Consider the following 12,586-nt stretch of genomic DNA (forward strand, 5'->3'; position numbering starts at 1 on the left):
GTCAGTAAGCCCAATATGAGGGATGTGCAAAATTCACTTGAAACAGGAACAGAACATTCTGGAGAACTCCAAAATGTTATATCCCTCTATGGACCATACCATTCCAGGAGCATTTGACAATTTCTAAAATTAAATTCCCTGACATGGAAGCAGTTTGAGGTGTGCTGGACATGGTGTTTCAGGTGAATTTTGTCTGATACTACATCTAGGAAATTCAAACTATGGTTCAAGGAATTTACTTTTTGGAGACTGCCAATCCACTCCTGAAATAATGAGGTCTGGAGGGATTCAGCATGGTCTTGGGAGGGAAGAGAATATTCCCAAATCGTCCAATTTTAGACATCCCTACACAACAAGGCTCTGCTTTGAAATGTAGGTCTCTTTGTGGATCTGTATATTGGTGGAATATAGCCTTCACCTTTTGCCTTCACTTGGATTTTGGCAGCCAGTGAATCCTGTTTTATTTCAGCCAATCTCTGGTTCTTATTTTTTGTAATCATTTTGCTGAGCAGAGATGTTGTAATATTATCATCATTTGCTGAGCAGAGATATTTATCTACTGTTACAGATGCCATTTTCGTATTCTATTAGTCAAAGATTATTTGTTTCATACATTGTCAAATTGGGTTGTTTTCAGTGCTGTTACTCACTTTGTATGTGTAAGGAAAGAATAGTAAGGTCAAAATAATAACCATAATTAAATAAATAAAATGAAAATAAGTTCCTTAGTGCTATTACACTTGGTGAGTTACAGGATTCTTTTTATGTATACTTAATTCATGCAGTTTAAAGAATCAAAATTCTCAGTAAGAAATATGAGGATCTTGGAAATCAGAAGAATTATACACACATGAGAAAGACCTATACAATTTACAATATTTTATGAATATTGTAAAAAATTGTAAATTTACAAATTTACATATTATTAAAGATGAATAAATAAATAATCTTTGCGGTTGTTGAGCATTAAGCCTATTGGTTTCAGTTGCTTCTTTACCAGAGCTCTTTCGCTTTTCCGATAAATAGAAAATTATGATGATGATAATGCTCTGTATGCAAGCATTAATGCTTCTGAACAGGCAGAAGGAAATACTTGTCTACCCAGAGCATAGCTAAATAATGGCATTCACTGCAAGCCACTGTGCTGCAAAGTAGGATACGTTTAAAAGGGAACTTGGCAGGTTTATAGAGGATCAGGCTATCAGTAGTTTCTAATCTGGATTCATATTTCCTGATCTTAAGCAGCATTATTGTGTTCTACCCATCATTTGCCAGATGGTGGCAGCAAAGAGTTAAGAAAAAAATTACTGAGTGACACATGGCACATAATCCATTGATTTCTGGTGATTTCAGGGCCATGCCTTTGTAAGAGATCCTGCATGCTAAAACTTTTGTAGACAATGAAGAAGTATCTGGCCTCTATAAACTTCTCCTTTTCAATTTTCCTGGTAGAAACAAAGTTGATTGATCTGAATTTTTCTTCAGCACATTAGAGAAAGAGAGCCAGGGAGAAGGAAAATCCCAAGTATTATAATTATCATTCAATAGAGATATTGCATTGTTATCCCAAAGTGAGTAAGGTTGCTTTATGGGTATGCAATTGTAATTTCACAGGAACATGGAGAAATCTTGGGTTAAGGCAGATTCATACATAAAGTAGAGACAGTCAACAATCATTTCTGTAATGACTGCCCTGGCAAAGTAAGGTCAATCGGTGTAAAACAAAATACATCTCTACAGTGCAGATCTATTCATTGCTATGGCTTATAAAAACACAGGTGGACTACATATGCTCAGGAAGAGTATGAGATTTTATCTGATTAGGTGGGAATTCTAAGAGTTGAAATCTAACACGCCTGACTATACTTTTAGTGAACTTAACAGTGAAAAAGCAACATTGTATTATGCCGGTGGAAATAAGGAAAGGGTGAGGAAAAGAGAGTTGTTGATCACTGTGCAGATAAAAACACCACTTATAACATCAAAACCAAGTGAGGACTCAGAGTCCTTGTCCTTCATTTTTGCTTCCCTTGTGTCAGCCTGTTGGCCTTCCCCCTAGGCCAAGTCAGGAAACAGACAAGAATGTACTTTATTGTTGTAGGGTATAATAATTGAATCTTGAAAGCCTACCAGATTTTCTCTCTGCCCCCTTTTATACCAAACCAACTCAAGGCTGGGTTATTTTGATTTTCTCACACCTACAGCTCTTTATTTCCTGATAGCTGTAAGAAGGGAAAAGGGGCAGAGGGGAAAGCTATTGGTACCTTATATCAAGGATGTGCAAAGTGTTCCATGAACTAACTATTCGGTGCTGGAACCAAAATATGCACATTTCAAATATTTTGGTTTTTATGTGAACAAAACGGGACTGTTTATTCTGGAGGTGGACCATAATTTGCTTGTTATAGAAGGAAGAATTGGGGGATGGGGGGGAAGGGTAAGATTGGGGATTATGTGTGTCTGTGATAAAATGGTGCTTGGGGAGCAATGAAAGATTTAAAAGGGAGGGACTGCCTCCCCGCATAGCTATTGTGATGTCAGGCCAGTGCTAGACACTTGGATCTACTTAGCTACTGAGAACATGGCAATAATGGACATGTGGAGGAGGAAGACACAGAGGGACCAACGTGCAACAGCTTTGCCCTGCTCACCTAAAAGTCTCCTGGGATACCCCCCCCCCCCCGTTTTATTTTGGTTTCTATTGAATCCCAAAACAAATCCTCACATCCTGGAATTTCTGTTGTTTGTATCTGAAACGGTTCAGCAGAACTTCCAAGTTGTGAGGATTTGTTTTGGGAATGAAACAAAACATTTTGATTCATGCACACCCCTACTTAGCATTCCTATACTTCTTCAAGCATATAATACACCTGGTCTTTAATGTATATTTTAATCACTTGAACAAATAACGATTCCTTCTGTAGTACTTAGATAAGAGGTATAAACGACTTAAGTTCTGAACACTAGTTAGGAAATACTGTTTTATACTGCAGTTTCTTAAGTAAAAATGCAGAAAAAAAATTAGTCTCTCTTTTCTTTACTGATCCTACTGCATTCAACAGCTCATGAGGGAACGTTTCCCCAACAGGAATTTTACTTCCCCTCCTCCATCTTGCAGTCCCTCATGCATCCTAAAACTGCTCTGAAAGAATTCCCCCCTACCCTCAACCGCAGTTGTGTGTGTCCTGAAGGGAAGTTTCAGGAGCTCATCCATCTATATGCTTGCGTGCGTGCATGCGTGCAACTGCTCTTTTTCATACTTAGGCAGGGTGAGGCTACGAGGAAGATCCATGCTGACTCTAGAGCATGTTTATATGCATTGACATTCTTTTTTATGCCTGAGAACAGCTCTCAAAAAGAGCAGATAGTAAGTGAAAATATGTAAACAATGTCAATTTTCTTTTTAAAAAAGGAATGATCTGATTCTTTCTAGTATGTGAGATATGCTTTCATGCAATACATAATTGATCATTTATCATACCCCAGCTACTGAGGTTAATTTTATAGTAGTATTGACACATGTAAAACAAATTAGGGTTTATCTAATAAAATATTTGGCCTAAAATATACACATCTTTTAATATTTTTGAAGAATAGACTACTACACAATAAAGTAATACAGCATTAGCAGACTGGCATAGAGCTTTCAGCAGTGGGCAGACTCCTTGATACACTGCTCCCATGTTCACGTGTGAAGTATAAAATAACATTTTTTTAAAAATGACCTAAAGGAATATCCACAGAGCTACGCAGTTCTTGGTCTCATCTGTGCTTAAACAGGATACCATTTGAAAATCCTGTGTACTTGCTTTTGGTGCAATCTTGGCAGAAAGGTTGAACATAAATATAACAAAAAATATTTTTCAAATAGACTATCTAAAATAAAAAAAGAAACCCTTTCAAAGCCTAATTATTTATCTTGGTTAAATCAAGACAATCACAGATAACAATTTTTTCCCAAATCTTTGGCTGTATTGCAATGGTTGTTTCAATTTGTAGCATCCAGCTAAACATTTCCTATTCATGGGTTAACAATATATTTTACCAATATGTGTATTTTAACAGTATTTATCCAACATAACAAAATAAACTGCAATTTGTTATATTTTTTACAAAACATTTTATAAATATTTTTACAAAATGTATACAAAGCAATTTCAAGTGAGACATACTATACAAATGAAAGTAATTAAGCAAATGAAGTCCATATTACACTGACAAAAAGTGACACATCCTCTTTCAGTAAAGTCAGTCTGTAAGGCCTCCCAAATCTAACAGATCAGTTATGCTGACCTTGTTGAATCAGATTTTTTATAGTTGCCAGCTAAAAATGTTCCAACTTTAGACAATATGGAAAGACATCAGGTAGTCAAGAGACCAATTCTACAAAGCAGGTAAGCACAAATAAATGGCCTTCACTGGATTCAGGACCATGGGCTGCATAACAAATTCACACTTTTTTTTTTACAATGAACAAAAATATTTTTACTGCATTACCAATTAAAATATTCAGAACTCTAAAACCAAGTTCAGTTTAATAAATAAAATACATTAGCTATCCCAGGTTAATTCAGCTGAACTTTGTTCAGTGGGTTCCCAGCACAAAATCCTGGGATAAATATAAGTATGATTTAATCCACATTGATGAAGTGCATTTCAGATGTCTTGGCTAAGACGTTATCTAAAATTAAACTCTCACCTAAGATTCAAAACATATACACTTTATTTTGGTATTTAGGTTCAGAATATTCTGTACAGACAATGGAAACTTTACACTGTCAGATAAAACCAAAATAAGTAGTTGTACAAATGTGAGTCAATTTTTTTACATTTCCAATCAGATACTAGTTAAACTAATTTATGTGACTGGTGCAATATACACCCTGCTTTCCAAGTTACCTCATTATGGTTACAGTTCAATTATTTTTCCTTTACAAAACCTTGAGGGAAAAGCACCTTCTACACTCTTTATATTATTTAAAAGAAACAGATAAGAAAAGCCATCCTTGCAAAAAATAAATTTGTGACAATGACTAGCCACCATTTAAAGTCCTTTGAATTATGGCTGTCATGAAGTGTCAAAATTGTAAGTCTGTGACTTTAAAATCACATACTGTTTTTAAAAAAAAAAAGGGGGGGCAATTAAACTAAACAACTCCATGTTTCTCTTCCTATTACAGATGGATTGAACATTAAATGTTGTTACTCTTTTGCTGAATTAAATTGTATTTTATTAATCCATGGCAATGTGGTCTCAGTACAAGGATGGTAGTGTGTTCTGTGTTGACTAATACAGAACAGAATACAGTTTTGCATTACGTTTAATTGGAATAAAGAAAGCAAAATGTGGCCTTTTTTTCTGGCCATTCTGGCAATGACTGACTGACAACCATAGTTTGTCACTGCTGCCGTGTAGCAAAACTAAACGGGGCTTCACAGCTCAATGCAAGCGAGAGTCCCCCATCTTATCAAGATCAGAGAATCCTCAATAAATTTTGAGTATTTCTGTAAAGAGAAGCTGTAGACAAAGTGCCTTATAAATCACAGTTCTCTATCCTTTTGAGCAGGCATAGTTGTATGCAGCAGCACTAAAGTAGGTTTGTATCAGTTTCTTCTTCAAGCCTGGTAACATAAAATATTCATAGACTAAAATAATAAAGAAATTACATCATCAATTTGACCACCAGCCAAATGCAAACCATACATGGGGCTCCTTTGGCTCTAGATTATGACATACATGCTTTTACATATAATTTTGTTAATGGAATAGGAGTTTAACTTTGGTTTGTATGTGTTTTGGTAATATGACCACTGCTGCAAATGGATTAACATTCTGAACAACGAGAAGCAGAAACAACCAAAATAACATTGTCCTTTAACCTGTTCAGATTAAGGCTAGTACTCCTTAAACTATAAACACTTACTATAACAACACAATTTTCAAATAAAAATGCTTGTCATACTTGGTTTAGAAAAACATTATACCACTTCAGAAATATTTAGTTGCCTATATATCCAATTATAAAATACAAAAGCTTTTACTGAGGGATTTAATGTGTATATGTGTATGGTATGTGCATGGCTACCTTATAGCCTCTTTTTTAAAATTTCCTGCCTACTAGCTTTTCTAAACTTAATGTTTATTGTTCCATACCAAGTTGTGACTTAAACTGTACAATGTCATTCCTCTGAAATATATTGGTTTCTGCTCATGGAGCAGCTGAAAAGCACTTGAAGTATAAAGCTCTGTAAACTCTGCTTACAATTTCTCAGTTTACAATTTTTTCTCTATCTCTTGTAAACCTGACAAAGACATTTCTGCAAAGAGGTAAACTATACGATTTTTAACCACAGATATTTAAATCTTGACAGGGAATAGAAAGCATTTTTCCTTATTAAATGTAAATTATTGACATGTTCTTTAATACACCTCTTAGGAGACTGTGATTGTCAGTATATTACCTTATTATGTAGGGTTTAATAAACTGAAGTTTCATTAAGCTGCAACATTAAAACTGTTTGCACAAGCAAGGTAATATGGTGGTTAGGGTGTAACACTTAACCACTGATCATGATGAAGATGTTGGGAATTTTCTGTTCCATATTTTATTAACCACAGTTTTGTCATGTTGTCCAACTCTGGATTAATTATGGTTAACCTTGTAGCTATTGGAAAGCCAACAATTTCAAACCACAGTTAATGAATCTGGTTGTTTTAACTAAGTTTGGTTTAATATAATTTAGAGCTCAGGCAATACATTAAACTACTGTCTTCTGATCTTACCCTTGCAGCTGAGCTGAAAGAGGAAAGGGAGGGGAAAGGCTTATTGAGACTCACTCTTGAAATGGTAAAGTTTACGAACTCATAGTTGAGAATTACATTCAATCACAGCCAATGAATAGGCCCTACCAAACAGCTTTCTCTTAAGGTTTTACATTACTGGATACCTCACTGTAACCACAATGAGTATTGCTCTCAAACAAAGAACAGAATCTACTTTAGAAAGTACACGTCAGGCTGTACTTGTGGTATCTTTCACATTTGTTTCTAAAAGAGATTTGTCCACAGTACTGTAACTATTAACACTCTAAGATACTATTTACAGCAGCTTCTAAAAGAGAGTCAGTTTCTACAATGCTTTCACTGTGGTCTGGAATAAATTTCTCCAGGCAGTTTTCTTGCGGAGCAATAAGCGAACAGTTAGGATACTCTAATTCTAGAGAGCCACTAGCAGCTGCCTCACTTTGTGGCTGCCTTCCAGTCTTTTTCAGTTCTAATATATTTTTGAATGTAGTTTCTAAACTCTTATTGACCAGCAAATCCTTTTGGGGTTTTCCAGAAACTTTCCAGTTGTCTGGTGGCAAATCCACATTCTTTGGAGAACTCCGAGGAGTTTTATCTTGGAGGGAATGGTTATATGCTGTTTCCGAATGAGAATCAACTGTATTCCAACAGGTTTTATTATGCGTACCACAATCTACATTTGACAAGATTTTAGATGAATGATCTTTAGAACCTAAAGAATTTTCATTCAACCTGTCAAGATCTTTAAGAGCAGTTTTTTGTTCAGAAGGAGCCGTATGTTGGCTTTTGGGAGAGCAGCTTTCAGAAGAGCATTTCTCAAATGTTAAAGCTTTTGTGAGATCTTCTGCCTTTTTAACAGAAATGTTTTCTTGTTGTGGACTCACAATATTGTTAGGCACTACACGAAGTTTGTTGCAAATTAAAGACTCTGCTGTGCTTGACTTGTCTCTCATTTGGGTATTAGCAGTCTGGTTTGGAGAAGTTAAAGGTTTGCTAGTTTGATGATCACTTTCATTAAGCTGTGTTTCATCAGCACTTTTGTCAAACTGCATGGATGAGCAACAAAAGTCTGCCAGAAAACCATCTGAAAATTGGGGAAAAAAAAGTATCTTAGTACTACATTGTTGTACAACAGCAAGACATAAGAAATATTCTTCAGTGTTTTCAGACATGGAACACCTACATTTTCCCCAAAGTGGAATTTTGGAATGCACTTCTTAATTTTTTTTACCATGGATCTGTAGAGGAAAAGTACTGTAGTAAGCCCTATTTACATTAAGCCACAACCAAGAAGTAAAAAATAATTGATCTGCCAAGTAAAGAAATACAGTGAATAGTGTATTTATTAAAATGTGGTTTTAGGTTTCAGACTATAGCTTAAGTGGAATTCTTGTTAGTTCAGTGTTCAGTGTGAACCACAATTAAAAGTGAGGAAACAGAATATCTTTAGAGAGAAGTCAGAATGGGAAGAAGGGATCTATTACCTGACTTATTAACTATTAACTATTGCTGGACCTATTAACCACTGCTACACTGAAAACTGACAAATGTTTTCTACACTGAAAACTGACAAATGTTTTCTATACCTATGTGCACATTTTTTATAAAATGAACTAGTATTTAAGAATTTCAAAATATTCAAACTTCATGTTGAAATTTGTTCTGATTTGCCTTCATTTATCCTCTTAGCCTTCCACATTTCTGTACAGAATTAACAGAACATCTTTCTAAGTATAGAGATAACAAATATACTTGTAAACATAGTTCCTTTTAAAACAAATTACAGCAGATCTCACAAGCTAGAGTGATTTAACTACTGGCATTTAGCAAAACAGATTTTTTTAAATATTTGAATGCAGGTATATTAATCATCTACTATATCTGCATCCTCCCAACAAACTTTTTGTTTGGAGAAGTGAAGAAGAGACAAACGGGGGGGGGGGAAGGATTAAGATGAATAGTACAATAATATAGGCCACTGCATTACATTGTGATCTGCTTACTAGTATGAGTAGGATGCCTCAGAGGTCTTTACAGTGACATATCCACCAAGAATTAATTATGCAGGTAGTCTTCACTTAACGACCATTCATTTAGCAACTGTTCATAGTTATGACAGCACTGGAAAAAGTGACTTGTGGCTGGTCCTCATACTTATGACCGTCACAGCGTCCCTGCAGTCACATGATTGCACTCCGGGTGCTTGGCAACTGGCTCACACTTACAACAGCTGCAGCATCCTGCAGTCACATGATTGCCATTTACAACCTTCCCAGCTAGCTTTCTGAGAAGCAAAGTCAACAGGGAAGCCAGCAAGAGATCTCAGGTCACGGTCATGTGATGTCCCACATAACGACTGCTAGTGATTCCCTTAATGACCGTAGCAAAAAAGGTTGTAAAATCAGATGCAGTCATGTGATGCCTCACGTAATGACCACATCACTTAACAATAGGATTTTCCAGTCCCTATTGTGGTTGTAAGTCAAGAACTACCTATACTGAGACTATGTTGCATTCCATAAGCAAATACAACAAAACAGAAAAGCAGTGACATAAACAAAAGAAGGCTCACATCTAAAAGAAGTCTTAGTTTCTTACCAGGATCAACTATTGCAAGACGTTTATCGCGGGACAGAGATTGTCTTTCTTCCTGGTTAAACATCCTGTCAATCATTACCATTTCTGCAGAAGGATTTATCCTCTGGAAAAGAAAACGAACAAACAAAATCAGCTCCAATATTACAAACAACAAGTTTTATTTGTACAGTTTCATAAAACCAACTATCAGTGCTTAGAGCAGGGCACAAAAAGAAGCAGTTGTCCCTCCATCTCACCTGCTGAGCCATAATCTCCATATTCCACGTGTTAAAAAGCAATTTTCTGGACTTTCTAGAAGCCATTATCCTACTTAGGGTTAGGGTTAGGGCCAGCCCAGGACAAGCACAGAGAGGCTGAAGGAGGGTGCGCAGGAGGGAGAGACTTACCCCAGAGACTTGAGACCTTCCCTGCCAGTTTCCCCATTGACTTTCTGGGGAAGCTGGCAGGGAACATTGCAAATGGTAATCATGTGATTGCAGGACACTGCAACTGGTCTTAAGTGCAAACTGGTTGCCAAGCACCCAGATCACAATTACATGACTGCGGGGTACTGGGTCAGCCAGAACTCCAAGGACTGGTCATAACCACCATTCATTCAGCACTGTTGTAACTTCAAATGGTCACTGAAAGAATGGTCATAGGTTGAGGACTACCTGTAGTTTGACATAGGTGACTGTGGCAAATCAGGACTATGTCCTAGAGCTAAGGATTTCAAGCTCTTATCCTTGAGGTAATCTCAGTAAGAAATGGGCCCATATGCTTGCTACTTACAAATGAAAGACACTTTAAACCTGTTTCATATCTTGGAACTGAATCAGCTTTGCTTTCCTCCATTCATTACATTTACATGCCAGTGTTAATCACATGATTAATGTCACATCTAGTTTGGCCTGAAGAAACATATATAACTATTTTTCATTAGTCTTACCATTGCATCTTCCAGCAGAAGACATCTGTATTTATTTAACATTGACTGTGTCCTTTTCAAAAGCTGTGTTGCTGCAGATTCAAATTCATTATCCACTGAAAAGGCATAGAAAATACATTTAGATAGTAGTCTTTAAACCCTAAAATATTTATTTATAATAGTCCTTTTCTTCCATTTTCCTTAGCAACATGTGTAACATATAATTTATCTGATGTTTATAAAAAAAAACCCACACTTTTTCAAAATACTATAAAGGGAAAAGATACCTTTCCACAAATCCTCTTCAGTTGGTGGTGATCCCTGGCACACATGATAGGAAAGAAGTCTCTGGACTGCATCCCTTAAAGATCTGAACTGACTTTTATCAGGAGTTACAGCCTGTGCCTGGTCCTTCTGTAACTGCTGTAGAATGCTAGTGGACAGAAGGTAACTGTCAATCGTTTTCAATGACATTTGGAACAATTTTGCCAAACTTGTGGATAGCAAAATGAAAAAAAGCTAAAATATAAGTATAAATGAAAAGAGACAACTTACAAGGCTCCTTTTGTTAACTGTTTAGCAGCAGGCCTCTTTTGTCCTATTATGTGACCATCCACCTAGGTCCAAAATACATTTTTATTACATTAGGATAATCTTTTATTAAAAGAAATTACCATTTTGTGCATATCAAAATGTTTTCAAAAATCTGCTGAACTAATTTCTATAAACTGCATTAATACAAATAGACTATTTGAACTATTTATGGGTCACAACACAAAAATAAATAAATGAAAATGGTTTATATGTTGTTGAATGCAACAATTACAATTAGACACACTTGCCTTCGAAAAATTTCAAAAATAATCCCCCTTATCAGTAGGATATGCCTATGTAAACAAGCATAAAATCAGATGTACATTTTATAGTGTGATCCAAACACTGTACAAATGTTTAAAATTTATAGTGGCAAATGCCAACAAAAATGTCTAAATTACTGTTTAATTTCACATATTTTTTATAGTAATAAGAGATTTTCAAATATATTATCATAGATTTCCTCACAAATCTCCCTTTTTAAGATTATGGTGGCAATTGCCAGCAAATATGCTAATGCAGTGCCACATGGAACAATGTTTTATTCTGCCTGCAGCAACATTACTCCAATAAAACAAACATTCTTTATAAATACAGTGGACTAAATAAGTTCTGTTGGTAAACAAGTAATAAGCAAGCTGTTTGAAATATATTAATAAACAGGAAATATGTCTGTATTATTGTTTAGTTTCATATAATTTGTAAAGTGATAAAGATACAGTGATAAGAGATTTTCAAATGTACTACTGCAGTTTTCCTCACAAATCTCCCTTTCCAAAATTATTATTTTTATTTACTAAATGGTACAAAATGGAAATTATTTAGAGAAGAAAAACAGGTGATTTTTTTTCCTACCTGCACATTTGTTTGGGCAAGACATGATCCTGCTGTTTTTTCCTGGTGTGGCAACACTGTTCCTATAGGTTGTTGTATGATTTTGCCCCCAGCATCTTGTCCTGTAAATATACTCACTGTGAAGATTCTTAGCATTAACCAAAGCAAACACTTTTGAATCTTCCACCTAAATATATATCACTAAATGATTTTTAAATAAATTGTCACCAGGAGCGTTTTTATATAGCTATTGTAGGCTATAAAATACAAAAATGTTCTATGCATTCCTTTATTTGCTTTATATCTGTCCTTTCTATTCAAGTGAATACTCAAGACAATAACAAAAATTAAAAATCATTCTTATAATTATTAGCAACTAAGTTCATGGCAAAGGAGAAGTGCCTAACTGTTCCTCTAAAGAGAGAGATAGGATAGACTTTAGAAGGACCTCACCTGCAGATCTTAATATACAAGCAAAGAGAGGTTATCCCTAAATACATCTTAAACCATTTAGGGTTAAGATGTATTTAAAGGTTAACATCTTCAGTTAAGCCTGGAAGACAACTGGTAACTAGTTCAGATCTTTAACACAGCAATCATGTAATCTAAATGCACTGGTTACCAGCTTAGCTGCTACATTTGCAGCAGCTGAAACTTTCTTTTACTTTTTAAGGGTAGTCTCCCCACCACACCAAATTCAAGTGGCCAGGAATGGTTGCAGCTGCACGCTAGATGTAATAGCATGACTGAATCACCACCATTGCCATCTGAGAATATTGTGACAGTTGAGGATCAAGGAGAACTATGCTGTTCCGTTTTTTAGTCTGATTCAAGGTTTTGTTTCTGAT

General features: G+C 35.6%; 1 protein-coding gene across 1 annotated transcript in view; it reads right to left on the reverse strand.

Annotated features, from left to right (window-relative positions):
• Positions 1 to 4,456: 4,456 nt before the first annotated feature.
• The window catches only part of BICRAL (BICRA like chromatin remodeling complex associated protein), a 31,013-nt gene continuing 22,883 nt past the window's right edge, over positions 4,457 to 12,586 (reverse strand). The window contains exons 7-12 of the mRNA XM_063302978.1: positions 11,760 to 11,860; positions 10,866 to 10,927; positions 10,598 to 10,743; positions 10,332 to 10,426; positions 9,404 to 9,506; positions 4,457 to 7,889 (exon numbers count right to left, since the gene is read on the reverse strand). Of these exons, the coding sequence (XP_063159048.1) occupies positions 7,081 to 7,889; positions 9,404 to 9,506; positions 10,332 to 10,426; positions 10,598 to 10,743; positions 10,866 to 10,927; positions 11,760 to 11,860 (1,316 nt within the window). The 3' untranslated portion in view covers positions 4,457 to 7,080. The remainder of the gene's footprint in view (positions 7,890 to 9,403; positions 9,507 to 10,331; positions 10,427 to 10,597; positions 10,744 to 10,865; positions 10,928 to 11,759; positions 11,861 to 12,586) is intronic.

The sequence above is a fragment of the Candoia aspera genome, chromosome 1 (assembly GCF_035149785.1).
Source record: "Candoia aspera isolate rCanAsp1 chromosome 1, rCanAsp1.hap2, whole genome shotgun sequence".
NCBI classification, from domain to species: domain Eukaryota; kingdom Metazoa; phylum Chordata; class Lepidosauria; order Squamata; family Boidae; genus Candoia; species Candoia aspera.